Source organism: Esox lucius, chromosome 5, assembly GCF_011004845.1.
Source record: "Esox lucius isolate fEsoLuc1 chromosome 5, fEsoLuc1.pri, whole genome shotgun sequence".
In the NCBI taxonomy this organism is placed as follows: Eukaryota; Metazoa; Chordata; class Actinopteri; order Esociformes; family Esocidae; genus Esox; species Esox lucius.
The window spans coordinates 28,992,812-29,014,331 of record NC_047573.1 but is presented as its reverse complement, the minus strand read 5'-3'; the positions used below and the strand labels follow the sequence as shown (position 1 = coordinate 29,014,331).

Genomic DNA, 21,520 nt, shown 5'->3' with positions numbered 1-21,520 from the left:
AGCTGTCTTGCTTTCTGTAATGTCTCAGTATAGACATTTCACCAAATGTGACAATGACAAACATCAAAACATTGCAGAGATAAAAGCATAGGCTGTATCATGTATCACATCCAACTGAAAGGAAAGAATTGTGACGGAGAGCAATTTTAGGTTTGGCCTACCTTCTTTCTTGTGATGCACTTTGCCATGTGTGTCAGTGATGTCCTTGAATGAAAAAAGGAATAGAACCATCTCGCCCTTTTCATTCTTAATGGGAACAATATCCAGTAAGCACCAAAATGGCATCCCTGAAACAAATAACCATTTAGTAAACAAGGGACAAATAAACATACAACATAATCAATGAGATTTATTACAACCCTGTTTCCAGAAAAGGACAATGCTTAAAATGCAAATAAAAACAGAATGCAATGATGTGCAGATAATCTATCCCTGTATTTAATTGAAAATAGTACAAAGACAACACATCAAATGTTGAAAATGAGAAATTATGTTGTTTTAAAAGAAATACATGCCCAAATTGAATTTGATGTCAGTAACTGATTTTTTTAAAGTTGGGAAAGGGCATGTTTACCACTATGTAGCATCACCTCTACTTTTAACAATAATCAGTAAGCGTTTGGGAACTGAGGTATGGGGTTCCATCTAAGCCAAAAAGATGTCCACTGTCTTGTTGTTTGCTGTTTAGCATACACTGGTTGACGTCGTTTGCTGTATAGCATACACTGGTTGATATTGTTTGCTTTGTTACATTTTCCTGTTTGTGTACATTGACTTGTCCTTCACATTGGTTGTTGCTTGTGTCTTTGTAACTTGTTGATCACGCGATTCATCGCAGTGCTGTTGACTGTACCTGGAGTAGCATACTTCGCGAAGGAGCGCGGGAATTGAGGAAGGGTTGCAGTGAAGACTAATGTAAGGTTGGCTGAATGTATTTAAGGTATGTTTAATTCTGACAACTACTCCCATGTATATAAAACCTGTACAGAGGCTGTCATCTTCAAACTTATTCAATTGTCTCCATCATTTGAAATATGTTATCCAGATTGACATTGATATTATTATTATGTATTGTTACGGTGCAAAGTACAGTGGCTTCAATTAGCCGACCAAGCCCATGATCCTATGGTTGGACCACTGGCCAAATCATAACCATCAGATACACCTCAGATACGGATTAGCAAAAGCGTGTTTCCTACTCTTCAAGCCATATCTGATGGTTATGATGTTTCCTACTCTTCAAGCCATATCTGATGTTTATGATGTTTCCTACTCTTTAAGGCATATCTGATGGTTATGATGTTTCCTACTCTTTAAGGCATATCTGATGGTTATGATGTTTCCTACTCTTTAAGGCATATCTGATGGTTATGATGTTTCCTACTCTTTAAGGCATATCTGATGGTTATGATGTTTCCTACTCTTTAAGGCATATCTGATGGTTATGATGTTTCCTACTCTTTAAGGCATATCTGATGGTTATGATGTTTCCTACTCTTTAAGGCATATCTGATGGTTATGATGTTTCCTACTCTTTAAGGCATATCTGATGGTTATGATGTTTCCTACTCTTTAAGGCATATCTGATGGTTATGATGTTTCCTACTCTTTAAGGCATATCTGATGGTTATGATGTTTCCTACTCTTTAAGGCATATCTGATGGTTATGATGTTTCCTACTCTTCAAGCCATATCTGATGTTTATGATGTTTCCTACTCTTTAAGGCATATCTGATGGTTATGATGTTTCCTACTCTTTAAGGCATATCTGATGGTTATGATGTTTCCTACTCTTTAAGGCATATCTGATGGTTATGATGTTTCCTACTCTTTAAGGCATATCTGATGGTTATGATGTTTCCTACTCTTTAAGGCATATCTGATGGTTATGATGTTTCCTACTCTTTAAGGCATATCTGATGGTTATGATGTTTCCTACTCTTTAAGGCATATCTGATGGTTATGATGTTTCCTACTCTTTAAGGCATATCTGATGGTTATGATGTTTCCTACTCTTTAAGGCATATCTGATGGTTATGATGTTTCCTACTCTTTAAGGCATATCTGATGGTTATGATGTTTCCTACTCTTTAAGGCATATCTGATGGTTATGATGTTTCCTACTCTTTAAGGCATATCTGATGGTTATGATGTTTCCTACTCTTTAAGGCATATCTGATGGTTATGATGTTTCCTACTCTTTAAGGTGTATCTGATGGTTATGATGATTATGATTTGGCATGTCTGTTTTCCATGTCTGCTATTTGGTGGAGAAGGTACTTGGTCGAGGACGAGTTACAAAGATTTGAAACATCTTTCTGAGAGGATTGCAAAACATGAGACCAGTAGCAGTCACCTGGACGGTGCTGTGAAGTTGGGCTTACTTGAAAGGGTAAATGTCGCAGCCCAAGTTGACAGTGCATACATGCGCTCCATTGAGCAGCATAACAAACAGGTGGAGGAAAACAGGTACATTCTCAGTCGGATCATAACATGTATTAAACTGTGTGGAAAATAAGAAACAGCACTGCGGGGGCATGACGAGTCGGTGGACTCCCTGAATCCTAGAATATTCAGATGCATTTTCGAGACTATGTGTGAGGGCGTTTCAAGACTTCAGGGGCACTATGACGCTCAGCCCATCTTCAAAGGGACATCTGGCACTGTACAAAACAAACTGTTAGACTGTATGTATGAAGTGTACAAGCACGAGACCAAATATTTTGCCATACATGCAGATAAGACAACTGATGTCTCCTGTAAATGACAAATGGTGGTTGTGTTTTGCGATGGAACGATGGAACTTTAAAAGTAGAACTGTCAATGCAGTTTGGGAAAACTGCGCTGCGCTGCTCCTGTGTATGGAGGACATACACACACAACCAGGATGGGATGAGGCCACCATCAGTGAGGCATACGGCCTGTCAAAAAAACTCTGGGACCGAGCCTTTCTGCAGCTGCTGGATTTTCTTTTCTTCCTTATGCCAGAAGTTTATGTTTTATACAACACTCTGCAAAAACGGAGCATCGATGCCTCTGGGATTAGCAGTGTGCTCACCCATTTCAAGGAGAATGTCCAGAATATGCAGAAGCAAACTGATGAATGGGCTGCCACCGTTCACGATGGAACAAATGAGCCAGGCCGACGAGTAACCAACACAGTGCCAGTGATTAAGGAGGAATGCGACAGTCATTTCCCAGGTGGAGCAGAGGTTTTCACAAAGTGACCACCTCATCGCTGCCAAGCTGGTTGGCAGCTTGCTCTTCCCACAATTTGTCTGTCATTCCCTACATCTGAGCTTGACTGTGTGGTGAAACTATGGCCTCTAGGAAACTAGGAAAAGTTAAAGTCTGAGCTTCATACTGGTAAGACGGCCCTGTCTCTGTTAAGATCCATTCATGAGAACAACCTAGAGGAGGCTTTTGCTGAGACCGTCACTCTGCTGAAAATTATCATAACAACACCTATGACGAAATCAGAGTCAGAGAGGAACTTTTCCACCTTGAAGAGAGTAAAAACCTTCACTTGCAATACCATGGGACAGCCGCGACTCAACGCATTGGCCATGTTGTCCATCCAAAGCCAGCTGATTCAGCAGCTACATGACTTCATTCCTAAAGTCATCGAAAAGTTTGCCCAAAGGAAGAACCGCCGTGCCACCTTTCTCTTCAAGTGAGCCCTCAGCCTTGGTGAGTGAAAGCATAATTTATCATCCTGCCATTTTGGTGCTTGTCCGTGCATTGGTCATATTTTTGTGCTGGATCGATTGATATAGATGGTGACAAGTGTCAGTGTGTCCATGCTTATCTATTAAAATTGTTGTCATAGAATGGATCTGTTTCCCTAAAAAGTTGTCTTTCCGTTTCCTTGCGGCCTTCAGTGGTGTTGGGCTCATTGCTGTTCGCGTATGACCCTGTAAGCACATTAGTTCTGAGCTTGGTTGCATTCCTAATTTAGGTTTGTAAATGTGAAAGTGGTAATTTTACATGTGTGTGAGAGAGAAGAAGAGCAAATACACAAGGTCTCTCTCTCTCTCTCCCCAGTATGTGTACTACAACACCTGGTAGAAGCTAGCCGCTCTGTCATTAAAAGTGTTTTGTGGGGCCAAAATGATAAAACATTGTATGTAATACAAAACAACATTGTCCCATAAATATTAAATACAGGCAACATAACAACAAATAAAAGCAACAAAAATAAAACTTTTAATCAGGTAGTCTTGCTTAACTCACTAGTTGTGACCAATAGCAACTAGTATACTAGTTCACAACCTTACAACCCTCCGCTACTCAAAACTAACGTACCGCCACGCTTATATAAACTGAGCACTAGTCCACTCTCATCTTTAGAATATGGCTGCTGCATCATTTCACCTCTCTATACGAGAAATATTTTTTGGACCTTGATTAAAGACCCGGGGCTAATATGGAAACACCCGGACAAACATTACTGAATCAAATAGGACGGTTATTTTACTGCCTGGGAGCCTTGAAGTCCCAGGCAGTAAAAAAAGGTCCAGAGACTAAGTTTTTTCTTGTTTGAACTACTTAGTATTTCATTTGAATGATTTAGCAAAAACCTATTAAAAGTTTATTTACTATTAAGTCATTCAAACAAGATACTAAGTCATTCAAACGAGATAAACTTAGTCTCTGGACTTCAAGTCTCCCATAAGTGTATGCACTACGTTATCAATGTTCAGATATGACTCCTGAAAATGCAGACATGTTAGCAGAAAAAGTATGCAATGTTTAAAAAAGTAAACTATTCATGGATATTTATGCAACAAAATAATTACTTCCTGAATTAAAGTTGGATTGATAATCACTTCCCTAAGCAAAATTCTCAAAATCGAACATCAGGTCTCAATATTGCACATCAGGTGTATTTTGCATGCTTTAGGAAATTGTTTTTCATCAATAGCATGCCTCTAAGACATGCTTTTATACAGGCAGCACCAATTAGATTTTTATTTTCACTTATTGATCTTTTGAATAATCAGTTATTTTCCCAATTGAGTCAATATGAGGCAATGGGGAAATTCTAGAGTGGATTGAAATTTTGGTTTGAAATTTCAGTTTAATATATTGACAGGATTCAAAACTAAAAGAGAGCAACCTTGAGACAGACTGCACTAACTGATGTCTATGTTTTGTCTTGATTTTGTCTATGTGTTTGGTCTAGGTTTTGTTTTGATTTTGTCTATGTGTTTGGTCTATGTTTTGTTTTGATTTTGTCTATGTGTTTTGTCTATGTTTTGTTTAGATTTTGTCTATGTTTTTGGTCTAGGTTTTGCCTAGGAAATATTACTGCAAAGTGTGTTGTGCACTTACACAGTGAGGCAAATTCTTGATAACTTCCCTAAAAAATCAGAAAGCATCTGATCTGGTTATTCAAAATACAATAAGTTAAAACAGATCAGATTTAAACCGCCTATGTAAATTCAGCTATAGTCTTTGATGCATGCTGTAGATTACAAAGGTTACATTTAATGAATCTTTTCACATAATAGTGGGTATCATCGCTTTTCTGAAAAGACTCAAACAGCTCTTTTTTAAGATATTTATTCCCCCAAGACTATCAAAAACTATCCATTTAAGGTATTCCGTGGAATTGTGTAACATCTGCTGATGTTTACCTAACCATGACAAAACAATTACTTTCAATAATGCAAAGAGATTCACCCCAAGATGAGCTGAATCAAGATACAGTGTAGCAACAGGAAGGCAGTTGACATAGAGTGAATTCCAGAAGAAATAAGCTTAGATAGAGAAACGTGTCATTGTTTTAGATCTAGTAGGAAGAGAGAGAGCTAACTGTGTATATGAAGAGGGGATTGTAAATCCAGGCCCTCATTTGAACCCTACCAGCTCATTAGCAGCTCCAAAGCGCAGAGAAGCTCTGCCTCGAAACAGATGTTGCCCATCTCCCATGTTCGTGGGTGTGTGTGTGTGTGCGCGCGTGTGTGTATGCAGCATGTCAGTCTGTCAGCGAGGGGTAATCTCATTATAGAAGCATAGTTTCAGCATTCAACAAGCTGGTAAGAAAGAGGTTTCCACTATGCTTATCACCCACAGGGCAGCATTCATCATCCCCCCGTGTAATTAGCGACGCAATGTTCACAGCGTTTTCATCTCTGTTGAGGGAATGTAGCTTACAGTAAGCCTGAAAGGACATGCACACACGAAGACTCACACACACACACACACACGCACACTCACAAGGACAAATACACACCAATTCCATGACGTGAAAACGCCACAACCAAGTATTCTGTTGTACATTGTTTGGTGATGGTTTTTAAATATCCTTAAACATCTGCGTGTTTCTGCTCTCAGGCTCAATGACCCCAATAGAACTTCTGAAATGTATATTATAGCCCCTGCTGAGGCTTTACATTTAAGCCTGACCCATACTCATGCCTCCAATATTCAGGCCCTAGTCCAATAGCATAGTACTGGGAAAATAAATAAATAATAATAATAATAAATAGATCTGTTCCTCACTAATGTCTGTTTTCCGAATTCCTACAGTTTCCTTCCCTCACGGTCTTCTGTGTGTCAGTATCCATAGCAATGGTTCCACTAGGCTGCACAACTGGCATGGAAGATGAGAGACTGAGTGAGGGAGAGTGTTAGCTACTTTTCATCACTCTAAATTCCAACAATACTTGATGGAGCAGTATGATTTCTGTGAAATAATTTCCTCTGCGACTAGGGCAATGTTCTGGTCTCACTGTTTTATGCGTTTGTATTCGAGGAGTATGAAATTCACTTCTGACATTGTCATGAAGGTCAGATAGCGCTACATGGAGAAACTGCGAAGCAGAGCAGGTGTGATCAAATGTTTCATCAGCCTAGTAATTAATGTGAACATGGAGACCCTGCTCCGCCCTGACACGATGTAGCCAGGATATTTGTTGCATTCCATTTACGACCCCCTCCCAAAGTCCAATTCCCGATTATGGCCTGGTCTCATCAGTGCCCGATTGTCAAAGACAGACACATGCTTCCTCCAAGCATATGCCGGTCGGATTCTTATCGCACTGCTCACTCTACCCAAAAGCTTTTTGCTGTTACACACAAGGTTGACGCTGCCTCATTCCCCAGCTTCACAATTGAGTTTACAGGTGCCTGATCTACACAAGGAATTGCTAGAGAGCGACGTGGCAAGACACCCAGTCCGACTAGCCGCACTGTGCCAATATGCGCCACCCTGTCCTGGCCCCCTCTGGCATTGCCGGAATGTTCCATATGAACCCTGGCAGTTGTACTGCAAGGCATCGACTTTGACCACTGCACCATGCGGGAGACACTGATTTTTCTATTCTCCAAAGACCTCACTCTTACCGTTCTTCTTGTAGAAGTGGACCTCGGCCTGGTACTCCTCTCGGCCCTCAAGGGCCTTTTCCATTTGCTGGGCCACGTGCTCACTGGTGTCGTTGCCGTACAGGAAACGGCAGCTGCACTTCTTCTGCATCACCTCGGTGCGAGAGAAGCCAGTCAGCTCACAGAAGCCATCCGAGCAGTAGACGATGGGGTAGCCGCGGTGGCCCTGCGCGTTGCCCAGCAGGAAGTTGCTGTCTGTGGGAATGAGATAGAAAACCAGGACTCTTTATTCATGAGGGTGAGGATTGAAAATGTTGGTTTCTGCAAGGATTACAGGCTTTACCTTTGGATGATTTATGACCAAATCAAGAGATTAAGACATGGATTCAAATATATGGCGTTTCCACATTTCTATAGCTAAGCACTTTCCAATCACTGTGAATGAGAGCTTTTGTTTTTTGTTTCTTGACGGTAGTAGACACTAAACCCCATGAATCATTGTAAAACAGGTTGTATGGAGGTAAGTTCAGCACCATAGGCCTTTCTCTCAGGCACTCCAATTCCCTTTAATTGACTGGAAAATAAGTGGAGTTGACCCGAAATACTGCTCTTCCCTGGCGTAATCAGCACTGTGGCATCCAAAACATTAACAATGCTACGATGGAGAGCTACCAGTGTACCAGCACATTCACCCATGCCTTCCGGTTCCACCAGCACAGACCACCGGGCACAAGTCAGTGTGACAGGTTATTATGGGCTCCCTTGTCTTTCTCTCCTAACAACCGTTTTTCTCTCTGTATTGCCCTCTCAATCATCAGTACCATGGACAGTGCCGGCACTAAACACTACATTACTAAGATCTACAGAGCACCAGTGTCTCATTCACACACAGTGGTTACGTCTCAATTATGTTGAGCAATTCTATGCTGTAATGTGTTGTACATTCCCTTCCTTCTACAGACATCTGCACTAGTTCCATAGTTCCCAAAAAGCTTAATTAATCAATCAATCATATTCATTTTTAAAGTGTTTTTTCAGCAGTCGTCACAAAATGCTTTTACAAAACACCCAGCCTGAAACCGCAAGGAGCAAGCAACAACAGTGTTGAAGCACAGTGGCTAGGAAAAACACCCAAAAAAGGGGCAAAATATAGGAAGAAACTTAGAGAGGAACCAGGCTCGGATGGGTGACCAGTCCTCTTATAGCTGTGCCGGATGAACATTTTAAGAGCAATTATCCTGATTTAACTAATCTTGTCAGATCTGAGGAGTGTTTAGGGAAACCCAAAGTTAATGAATGCAAGTTTTGTGGCAAATTACAATACCGGTCAAACAATTTAGCCCACCTACTGATTAAAGGGTATTTCTTTATTCTGATTATTTTCCACATTGTGGAATAATGGTGAAGACATCAAAATTATGATCGAACACACATGGAATCATGAACTGTAGTAACAGGAAAAAGATTCAACTTTAAAGAAATCAAAATACATTAATATTGTAGATTCTTAAAAGTAGCCATCCTTTGCCTTGATGACTGCTTTGCACACTCTTGGCATTCTCTCAACCTTGTAGTCATTAGCTGGTCACCAGGAATGCATTTCAGTTAACAGGTGTGCCTTGTAAGAAGTTAATTTGTGGATTTTCTTTTCTTCTTAATGCGTTGGAGCCAATAATTTGTGTTGTGACAAGATTGGGTTGGTGGAAGACAATAATTATGTCTGTACATTAGTAGTCCATATTATGGAAAAAAAGGACAAATATGTTTTCTAAATACAAAGCAAATACAATGTGGAAAATAGTAAACCATAAAATAATACGTGAATTACTCTGTTTCTAAACTTTCAACTGGTACTTTATATTGGGACACAATCTTTATTCATTCACCTATTCCTGCAGCCTCTACCAACACAGATGATCAAACAGCTGCTACTTGGCCCAGGGATTAATCCCTCCATGTACAGGTAAGGATTACATAACAATATGTTCACATACTTCATGGCCACAGGCAACAGATAGCATTTCCTTTGTGTTACACACAATAAAAGAACACCATAAGCAGTCAGTGGTGCGAAAAACAACAGACCAATGCAGCATTACAGTGTCTGGCATTACTTGTATTTACCATGTACCCTAAAACATGTTACAGTAAGCCTGACAGCTGTATTTGGGAAGTGCATTAAGGACTGTATGTAGACCTTGGCCTGCAGGGCCTCCTTGCGGAGGACGGCTACACTGTTTCCAGTCAAATTGTTCAAGCTGAAGATGGAATCAAGGAAAATTCCACAGGGAGCAGGATGAGCCCGACAGTGGAGAGCTAAATCGCTGCCGAGGCATTTTACACAAACTAGCACTTTAATTGCCCGTCCTTGACACTCAGAAAGCCATTCACGGGGGGATTCTACAAAATGGATACAGCCGTCACGGGCGTACAGGCGACAACCCCTCCCCAGCGGATGAATTACATAAAGACACAGGCAGCAGCCATTGGATCCATTGCCTGAGCACCAGCAGCCAATGGGCGTTTTGTCTTCACAGTTCTTGGCAAGCTGCGTTTCAAGAACATGAAACTGGATTCATGTTTGTGGCCCTTTGTGAAAGAGTCCAAAGACTTGTTCAAACTGTCCTTTGTCATAGTCTTGGCCTGATATTGTTTGTTTACATTTATGAGATTGGATCCCAATTAGCTCACAATGAGTCTTTTAGTCAATCAGAAGGTGGACAAGATCAGGACAAGGTTAATCACCACTGAATCTAGGCAGGTGTCAGATTGCATAAGGAATATTATTGTACTTTCTTTCATGTTTAACTAAAGCTTAAATATGAAGTTTAAGCACACAAATCAAACACAGGCCAAGAGAAAACATGCAAAATGCAGTGTATCTGATGGATAAATTATGTTGAGCTTTCTGATGCTGATAACAGTATGTTTCAACTACCATTATGAAAATAAATCACACCCAGTTGAATGGTTAAAAATTAAACTGTGATAACTATTAAAGACGCACCGGTTTCAGTACCTTAAGTGGAATGAAAGAGTTACAAAAATTTGACTTTTTGTAACATCCCAAAATGAATAGTAATTTGTTGCTTGTTAAATACAGGAGCCACACATTAATGTTGTTAATTCAGCAAAACAAGGTGTTAAATGGTTTGTGTGCAGAAGTAAGCTTCAGTCGTTAAGTATTCTATACTTCACATGATAATTTATTGATATGATTGGAGGGCTTACATTTCTTCCCCCCATATTTCAACTGATCCACCAACACATTTCTGTCTATGCCTCTGGTTAGGACCAGGACTAAACCAGGGTTAGAACCAGGATTAACCAGCGGTAGAACTAAGACTAAACCAGGGGTAGAACCAGGATAAAACCAGGGGTAGAACCAAAGATAAACAAGGGGTAATTGGTGGAATGAACATCATTAGGACTATCAAGACTTTATTGTTTTGCAGCTACATTTCTAGCTTGTTCATTTGAAAACCCTTTGTTTCCAAAATGTATTTTCCCCAAAATGCTTCTGAAGATTGCCCTATCGGCTTTGAAATTCCAGACTTTAGTTTCCCTGATGAAAAGTGTATCAAGCTCTATGAAAACGTCCATTAGTTATAATCCACCTATTTATTCACATCTTTTGCTGCAGGATTATTTTCCCACTGTACCAATCTGGCTCACATTAAAATCATCACTGAACAAGTTAAGTGTTAGACATTAAACCTCTACCGAAGCCCCCTCAATAACTCTGAAAGTGTAAAGAGAAACATCATCACCTCGGAACACACAGACATATGTGTTTGGTTTGCATTGTAGTCCTTTCTGTCGAACCCTGCAAACATCTAGCAGAAAAGGCCTATTGGCCTATAGTTTATTTTTGACAACTTTTTGGGTAACTTTCTATGAGGTTTTCACGAAACTCACCTCTCTTCATCTCTGTCTTATGCAATATGGTCTATGAATACATACACTGACTCTAGACAGGAGTTGTCTCCCAAGTGGATTTAACAAAAGCAAACCCCATAAATCACAGTATAAGAATACCTCTGCACCAAAATGTAACGTGAAGCACAATGCTGTAATGTGTCTTATATTCTCTGCAACTGAAAACCGAATTGTTGAGCTATTCCATAATAGTGCTCAGTGTCAGAGAATGTCAACAATTTGCAATAAAGAATAGCTCAGTGAGTTGTATCTTATCAAAAACGAATGCAGAAAAACAAATCCATGCGTTTGTTAATTCAAGATTATATTACTGCAATGCTCTTCTCTTTGGTGACCCTGATGAATCAATAAATAAACTTCAACTAGTGCTGAAAATGGCTGCTAGAATCTTAACTACAATGATAATATATGCACACATTACTCCAGGATTAGCCTCTCTACACTGGCTGCCTGTTAAGGCCAGGGCTGATTATAAGGTTTTATTGATAACCTATAAAGCATTACATGGCCTTGCTCCTACTTACCTCTTCGAATTGGTCCAGCCATACATACCTACACGTAACCTAAGATTGCAAGATGCCTAGAATTTCTAAACAAACAGCCAGAGACAGGGCTTTTTCCTATAGAGCTCCACTAGTGTGGAATGATCTGCTGATTAAGGTTAAAGATGCAGAATCAGTGCAAACCTTTAAGTGTCAACCAAAGACTTATCTCTTAAGCATGGTCTGTGATTAAGTGTAGTCTGGCCCAGGGGTGTGGAGGTGAATGGGAATGCTTGGATACAATCCACCATTGCTGTCTTCCTAGGTGGGCTCTCATCTCCACTGGGTTGTCTTCTCTCCAATGCCATTCGGGGGACGGAGTCACTGGGTTACTGTTATTCTCCGCTGCTGTCCTTGTCCAATGACAGTGAACTCTGGGCCATACTAAGCCCTCTTTCAGGGCGATTGCGGTTGGTTGGTGTCCCTGTGGTTGATGCTTGGCAAAGTGGGTGGAGTGACTTCCTGCCTGTTGGGTCTTGTCGGGGCTTACCCTCGGATAGAGCCACAGTGTCACTGGACCCCCTTGTCTCAGCCCCAAGATTTGACGCTGTTATGCAATTGTGCAGGCGGGTAGGGTCAGTTCTACTTCTCTGTTGTAAATCCTTGTTAATCTTAGGAATGCACACCTAATGTTCATTGTCTCCTGCTCAGTTTAAACTTAAGAGGACATGAGGTCTTGGACCAGACTTCAGGAGTACCAGGCTCGATAGACTTGTAGCTGTCCCTGTCCAAAGTCCTCCTGGTTGTATTGCAGATCAAGACAATACCTGATGATTCCAGCTGCCACTCTGCTGACCATTCCTCCCCCGGATTTGTCCCTGTCCTTGTCCATCTGGTCATTTTACATTATCCAACAGGTTGCGTTATTGTTATTGTAATTATTTCATATTCTCTGACACTGAGCTTGGTGCATTTGAGCTATTCTGTACTGTAACTTATTTTAAATTATTTCAAACTAACCAACAACAAGTATAACTAATCTGACACTGACTAACCATGCTCAAAAACAACACTGTGCCCCTCTGAATGTTTGCGCGGTTAGTCCCAACACCGTTTTGCATACCTTTCCTTAAAATCACAAACTGAACTTGTGGTTGTCCATTAAATATAAAATATTATTTTTTGGCCAATTAGAGCTTTGTTTCTTAAAACTTAAATGTGTTAAGCCTGACAGTGTATTCCACTGTCTCATGCCTGGAAATGTCTCTTTACCTCACTTCTAAGCTTTGTGTGCAGTAATACTGTAGGCTACAGTACACCTCTAAGATTGCTGCCAAGGCTAGGCTGGAAAAAGAGGCAGTAATTGCCTTACAACAGAGAGGAGCCATTTTGAGATCTGACTGAAGCCCACTGACAAAAACCCTAACACATGAGGCACAAATAATGAGCCTCAACGACTTACCAAGGTGTGTGTCACAATCGTATGTACTCTATGTAGCTTGTGTGTGTATGTGACCCATATCTACATGTAAAACCTGAAAAAACTGTTGCCACAAGGTTTATTGTGATTTCCAGCTCAGGGGATTGTTAGGGTAAACGTAATATTGGACATACTGTTAGAATTCTGTTGAGGACTACTTTTAGGTTTAGGTATAACTGGTTAGGTTTCAGTTCAGTTTAGGCATGATGCTTAGGTTAATTGGGGTTACGGTTAGGTTTAGGGCTGGGGAACAAATATCTGGGTTAGGGTTTGTTTTCATGTCCTCAGAAGGATAGAAAAACAAATGTGCGTGTGTTTTGTCATGCCTGCAATCCAGGGCCGTAATCTTCTTAAGGATTTGAGTGCCTGTGCCTCCATGACCTCTAGTCTTTTAATTACACATCTGTATAGAGCTGTAATCTTTGGAGATTGGCAGTTGACATTATGATACCTACAACAGTCTTAACTGAGCTAGATGCTAATGCTAATAACAACTGACGGTAACATCATGCTAATCTGTTGTGGGAAGATTCTCATAGATATAACGACACATTTTAGCAAGAATGTTTTACCTCTGGGTTACTGAGATTAACACAATGCTAATGAATAGAGCAAGAGACTAAACTAGTAGCCAATGTTAATGACGGACTGTGATTGGAGATAAGCTAATGCTAACAAGAGTCTGACAGTAGAGTAAGAAGCTAACGCTGAGAAAAGATTGAGACTAGAGCAAGGAGTCAGTGCTAACAGCAGGGGTAGATGCTGGAAGCACAATTAGGAGTTAGGGCAATGTAACAAACTTTAAATTGCAATGCGTATAGAAAATGTGCAGGCTCAGGGAAGCATTGTGTGTAATTAGGCAGGTTAGCTGGGTATGTTGCAGTCTTTAGTGAAGGTTCAAATTATTATCCTGTTCATATTTAACATTTGGACCAGAAAAGTATGTGCCATTGGCCAACACAGTCAACTCAACAACAATGTAAAAAATATATTCACTGTAAATCAATGAACCAATGAAATTGTAAGCAAAATACATATACTTTATCTGGCATGTTAGAATGACCCTTTAGCAGCTGGTTGATGCAGTAAACAAAGAGGCCAAACCAATGGCGTGGTATACCAAAGCATGATGATTTCTATTCAAAACCACCAATTGCACATACAGACCGATAACAACCTAGGAAGTGAGACCTATCCAACAACACAGATGGATGGAAACGGAGCCCTTTATACTGTGTTCCAGGTCTACTAGATTGGATGGTTCAATGAGTAGGTGTTCTCACAATATACATGACTAAAGCATCTTAGACAACATGCAGAATATAATTTAATACATAATATATGTAAACATTCACCTCCTGCTGGTTACCACCTAACAAACACATAAACAATTACAATAAATGTACATAAATACAAACTAACAAGTCATCCCCCTCTCCTATCATACCACTTGGTCTCTCCCTGGAACATGTATCTTGGTGTTCGTACACCAGGGAACTCTTTTAGCCTAACACCCTGGTGCAGACACAAGACAGTATAGGCAAGCGATAATAGCAACAAATTAAAACCAACTACAGCCCTAGCACATTCCTTCTATGATATATATGCACCTAGATAGATACAACAGGATAAAGTCAAACAAACCCTGACTTAACTGTTCTGTTATCAGTTATTACCAAACATACACACAGTATTATCATCGGAGCTTAATCTAAAACCGCACTCGCTTTCAGGTGGCGCTGAGTACTCAACCTGCAGGTCACTAAATGCTTCATAGAAAAAGAGTTCCTTGCAAAACCGTGCTAATAAAGTGCAAAACATCGCCACCCATATGCCAAGTGTCATTATTAATGTGCATAGTTAAATTCTATTCCATGCACAGTTGTTAGTCAACCCCATTGCTCCATATTAACCAGGCCAAAGCAGTCAGTCACTAGTAATGAAGTGCCTTTCGTTACATGGCAAAAAGATTAAATATATCATTATACTGCGTGCACTTCCCTTGCCATGTTAAAAGATTTGCCTTCTGCTGTAACGTTTGATTTGTGGAGAGGGATAACCCATCCAATCAAAATCTCCCCAGATCTTTCAGAATCTTTGGTTCTCACTTGTGGATTCGCCTTTTAATCTCACCCCACAGGGTTTCAATAAAAGTAAAGGGACTGGGTTGGCAATTGCAAAAGCTGGTCAATTAGTAATTTTTGTGTGGATCTGGATGAATGCTTTGGATCATTGGCCTGCTGAAGATTCAATGTTGACCCAATTTTAGCACCCTGGCAGAAACGGGAGGCTAAAATGGTAAAATCTCTTGCTACTTCAGAGTCCATAATTCAATGTATCCTAACAGGTTCCCAGGGCCAAAGGATTAACTGCTCAATTACATCACTTATCCACCACAATTTATAGGGGGCGTTAGAATATTTTCTTTACCACCTGTTCTCTTTTTTTTTTTCTTTTTTTTACACCAAACCCAGCTCTGCACAAAATGCTGTTTTCTTTTCCCTCATTTGACTATAGAACCTGGTTCAAGATTGACACATTCAGCAAACTCCAGGCATTGTCATATATACCCTGTATAACACACACTTTAATCCTATCATTTTAATTGACTAATAGGAGTCTGCAACTTTTCAATTCAACATTGATCACCCTGTTAACAATGACCAGCACCTGGTTCAATGAAGTGCTGCCATTTGCCTGGTCTGCTCTTGGTTGATGTGCCTTTCCAAGGAAGAGTGAGCAGGAGGAGCGTATGAACAGGACTCTTATCTCAGCTCACAGCTTCTCAATAACCATGCTACCCACAGGCGGACTGCTGCTTGCCAACCTGCCTGCTATTTGCTACTGGGGAAGTCACACTGGAGCTTTGACACAAAGTATGTACACATGCATGAATAAACAGACACATGCGCACACATTCCATAGGAAACGTATATTTCCATACAGTACTGTGCAAAAGTCTTAGGCATCTGAAAGTCAAAGTAAAGTCATTTATTTGGATAGTGTTTAATTGTAAAATAATACATACAGCTCTGGGAAAAATTAAGAGAACACTCCTAATTTTTCTTAAATCAGCATCTCTACATGTAATGGCAGACATTCCATTCCAATGTCTGTTAAATTCCAACACAGGCACACCACATTTTATTTAATGAGGTACTGTTTAGGTGAATACCTGAACCAAATCTTATTTAATGAGGAAAAGTATAAAAACCACTTCTGTGGTCATCACTATCCTCTTGCAATAGGACCAGCTGGTTGGCAAAAACATTGCTAGTAGCTCAAAGGTCATTTGAATAAAAAAAATAACTATTCAGCATGACAAAAGACTTGAAAAGAAACGCTTTGAGTGAGGAAAATAAATGTTCAATTCTGGCTTTACTGACAGAGAGATATAGTGAGTGTCAGGTAGCTTCCATCCTGAAAATTTCAAAGACGGCTGTTCATAAGAACAAGGTCAAGCAACAGACATTGGGGACAACAAAGCTACAGACTGACAGAGGGCGAAAACGACTGTCCAGTGACCGAGATGTCTGTCAACTCAACAACCATAGGATGGCAAACAGCAGCTGGGGTGAAGTGCACGGCAAGTACAGTTCGAAACAGGCTCCTAGAGGCAGGGCTGAAGTCGTCCAAAGCTCGAAAATAGCCCTTCATCAATGAGAAGCAAAGAAGAGCCAGGCTGAAGTTTGCAAAAACCATAAGGATTGGACCATAGAGAAATGGAGTAATGTCATCTCTGACGAGTCAAATTTTCAGCTTTGCCTAACACCTGGTCATCTGGTTAAACAGAGACCTGGAGAGGCCTACAAGCCACAGTGTCTCGCACCCATTGTAAAATTTGGTAGAGGATCAGTGATGATCTGGTGATGCTTCGGCAAGGCTGGAATCAAACAGATTTGTCTTTGTGAAGGACACATGAATCAAGGTACAAGGTTATCCTGGAAGAACACCTGCTTCCTTCTGCTCTGACAATGTTCCCCAACTCTGAGAATAGTTTTTTCCAGCAGGACAATGCTCCATGCCACACAGCCAGTCAATCAAGGTGTGACTGGAGGACCACCAGATCAAGACTCTGGCATGGTCAGCCCAATCTCCAGATCTGACCCCCATTGAAAACCTCTGGAATCTGATCAAGAGGAAGATGGAAGGTCACAAGCCATCAAACACAGCCAAGCTACTTGAAGTTTTGTGCCAGGATTGGCATAAAGTCACCCAACAGCAATGTGACAGAGTGGTGGAGAGCATGCCAAGATGCATGAAAGCTGTGATTAAAAATCAGGGTTATTCCACCAAATATTGATTTCTGAACTCAGTTAAAAATTGGCAATTGTAATTTTGCATTATTTGAAACAATGCATATTTTTTGGTTATTTTGGCCAGTTGTTATTTTCTACAAATAAATACTCTAAATGACAATATTTTTATTTAGAATTTGGCGGTAATGTTGTCAGTAGTTTATAGAATAAAACGAAACTGTTCATTTTACTCAAACACATACCTATGAATAGTAAAACCAGAGAATTTTGCAGTGGTCTTTTCTTTTTTTTTCCATATTAATGTATTTATATATTTTTATTTTTATTTTATTATTATAACACAACCTAAATAAATGGCCTTAGGTTGACTTCCGAGACTTTTGCACAGTACTCTATATCTGGATGCATTCTGCCAGGGAGAGACAGAGAACAGACACAGTGCCAGTGTTCTTCATTTACAAGAAATAGCATAGGTAAGTTAAACAAAACATAAACCCCACAGTGCAGGGTACTGCCTCTCTCTGTATCTACCTTCCTTTTCTGTCTGGTGCTGCTTTTTCTGGGGCACTTTTATCCTCCCCCTAACAAGGCCTGATTGAGAGCATGTATGCCTCATCAGGGGGTAGCAGCTGGGCTGCGTTCAAGATCCCCATTTTCTCAGGCCCTGTCCTGGTGGTTCTCCTTGGGGTGTTGGTAACAGAGAGGTTAAAAGAGAGGTTCTGTTCTAACCACAAAAGTGAAATATTCACACAAAACAATTTCTAATTGTATCCACAAAATTATAAAAAGTGACAATGAATAAATAAATCATGACTTGATCAATTGAAAGGTAATCAAAAAGAATACAACAAAAAATGTAAAGTCTTAACACACTTTTAACTAGGCCTGATACAAATATCCACGTCTGGAATTGTGAATTATACCAGAATTATACAAGTGTGAGTAAAAACGCACCCAAAAAGGCACTGAGAAATGAACTCAATTGCCCTCTGTGCAGTAAGAGTGATGAAAGTTTGCCTTGCATGTTTGTTTGGCTGGCACCCTTCTGGAAGTATCTTTGAAGATTATGCCCTGACCTTCAAAACATGCAGAAGAAGTATAGGGCCTCCCGGCACTGGGCAGCTCAACACACTAAACACCGTGCACAATATAACCATCTATCAAGGCCTACTGGACACTAAAACATATCTTGGATGGCGTCCCTCATACGTAACCTCTCCCATGCAAGGCTGGGAAAGTGTTCAAAAAATTTTCATTTTCATCCCATCAATGACTTACTAATACGGTTTCATTCTATAAGATTCACAATCCCACAATCCTTTTCCCTGAACAGTATTAGCGCATTGGAGCTAAATGCTTAGAAGACAACTTTTTGAGCATTCTTTAAAGACGTTGCCTCGCTGCTTCAAAATGTACAATCACACCTTACTATCAACAGCGTTTGTTGAATACACAGTAACGTGTCATCCCTCTCACTGTGATGTTTATATCTGTCTCACCACAGGTCTGTCACAAAAAGGTTTTGAAACACTCTAATTGAGCTACAGCTGACGGTCTGGTCCGCGGAATACCTGCGTTGTCAGGCAACACGACACATCAGTGTTCCAAAGGGTAACCGAGGGAAGCTGGAGTGAATCGACAGCTAGCAACAACACTCCTGGCTCCCTGAGCAAAAACCTCCCTGTCCCCGGAGTCCTTCCACCAGAAACAAAACAAGAGAGAGAGCTTGTTCACAATTGACACTATATGGCATGACAGCGTACAAACTGTGGCCATGGTCAGCCCTGCTGAGATAACCCTACTGCCTAGGTGCATCGCTGTCAACTTTGATTTGTCAAGCTTACGTTAACGTTTTATGATTACATAATGTTTACTGTGTTATTGCATATTAAAAAGGCAAACACAGTTGAGTATAAAATATGTAATAAGCCTTGTCAGACAAACAGAAAGCTCTTAACAAAACTAAAATATGTAGTAATACTTAATAGCAATAAATGATGAAACATTTTGCCTATGGGTTTCATTTTTTCCAGTCAGACAAACACATTTTTATTCCTCTACATATAGTTTGAAGGAAGTTGTGGGTCGTTTTTGGAGCCGTTGTCAATAGCACAAGCATGATGGCTTGACATTTCTTAGAACAGCTACCATACTAGCATTGAGATGGCTTTATTTCAGTCTGTCAAAAAACAATGCCAAACAGAAATACATCATTTTAACTAGTATAGAAAGCATTTTGTATTATGTAACGTGTTGCCAAATAAGTATAACCAAATTACTGCCTGCTGTAATTACCAACAATGTCTTTCTGCTATGCAGCATGGTGTTGAAAGTCTCATCTAAACACAGATGTCTAAAACCACAGATTTGTGGCACGGTTTAAATGGGCTCCAGTGAAAGAATAGCAAAATTGATGTACTGTACACACACACAGACACACACACGCTTTGTGAAAACAAATTAATTAGGAAAGAAAATCTAAATAGTTGTTATACTGTATGTGTTCAGTCACAATGTATTTTATAAGAAGATAAAGAAATGTCCAACACAATAGAACAGTTTTTGTTTTGGATTGAATAAATATTCACTTGTGAATCTATTATTGCTGTTGCCTGGCTACCCATCCACATTGCTCCAGCACAACCAATCGGTTTCTGAGACCAATCAGAGTGGTTTGAAAGTGTTCACATTCGAGAAGTTGTCAGGGAGCAGATCAGCGTGGAAAATAAACATTTGTTGGTGTGACATTTAGCCAGCACGATGAACAAACAAGGGCAAAGCAGCTTTTCGGAAATGGTCATTGGCTTTGATTCTTGGACTGATTAAAGACCATCCAAATGCGAGATGATGTGTTTGAAATAAGCAGAAATTACTTAGAAACTGACTCAGACTGAATGCATGTAGCATTAAAAACATAATTTGATGAAAGTCATCAGGCATGTATAGTTGCACTTGGCTTATCCTTTTCAACTTGTTGTGTTTTCAATTTGTTTGCAGAGGCACTGTAAACCTCCTTGAGATTCTCCAAATAATGAAAAGTGATGTGCCCTCAAAATATAACTTATATCATTGTCGATAATGAATGTCCTCCAAAGTGGCCAAAGCATATTTTCAGGAGCTGTATAGCATTAAAGTACACTATGGCATGATTTGATCAAAACAGGGCAAAATGTATGCTTTTTGTTTGTTTCTGAACCAAGCATATTACACTTTTGGAATTGCAGCAATAGTGGACACTGGACAAGACTGTTTCCTCATGCAATGTTATTTTACAGAATATAAAGGTACTCACGGGTTCCATCAAAACGGGTTGCGATGGTGTCCAGAAATGTGTTCTGGGGGGCTAAAAGCCCCTTCATCACCGGCATGTTGTCCCTGATCTGAGGTCAGCAACGACACTGCAACGATCACACCATACCACACCATCCACGGTGTCACTCAGGGGGGTACCAGGGTGTCCTCTGGGTTCTCTCAGGGGGGTCCCTGGGTGTCCTCTGGGTTCTCTCAGGGGGGTACCAGGGTGTCCTCTGGGTTCTCTCAGGGGGGTACCAGGGTGTCCTCTGGGTTCTCTTAGGGGGTACCAGGGTGTCCTCTGGGTTCTCTCAGGGGGTACCAGGTGGTGCAGGGCCGGTCCAAGAGCAGTGAGGTGGTAGAGGCACATCTAAAAGAGGTCACCGCTTCAACGTCCATCCACGCCAAATCTCAGCCAGGTCCGTCCACTCCGGCTCCAGCACTGCAGAAGCACTCAGCTGGGTCCGGGTGCGCCCCCTCAAAAGAGGGATCAAGTCGGATTGTTCAGGTGTTGCAAAGGTCCAGAAGTCATCTACGCTACTTGTCCAGGTGCATACTGTGCCCACTTGTTTCAGTTGCCTCTGCACTCCCTCTCCCTACTGGCAACAGTCTTCCTCTTCAGTCCAACAGCCTTGCTTCCGTTATCACGAGAGAGAGTCCACAAGATGGCAAAGCGTCTTTTCCTTTGTGCGCCGTTCCCTTTCCCCCTTCTGCCGAGTCGCTGTGGCTGGCAGAACAGT

At 40.7% G+C, this 21,520-nt stretch overlaps 1 protein-coding gene across 1 annotated transcript in view; it reads right to left on the bottom strand.

The window, feature by feature from the left end:
• kcnh4b (potassium voltage-gated channel, subfamily H (eag-related), member 4b) overlaps positions 1 to 21,001 on the bottom strand; it is a 65,586-nt gene extending 44,585 nt beyond the window's left edge. The window contains exons 1-3 of the mRNA XM_013131950.4: positions 20,782 to 21,001; positions 7,351 to 7,584; positions 162 to 287 (exon numbers count right to left, since the gene is read on the bottom strand). Of these exons, the coding sequence (XP_012987404.4) occupies positions 162 to 287; positions 7,351 to 7,584; positions 20,782 to 20,857 (436 nt within the window). The 5' untranslated portion in view covers positions 20,858 to 21,001. The remainder of the gene's footprint in view (positions 1 to 161; positions 288 to 7,350; positions 7,585 to 20,781) is intronic.
• Between the last annotated feature and the right edge of the window lie 519 nt (positions 21,002 to 21,520).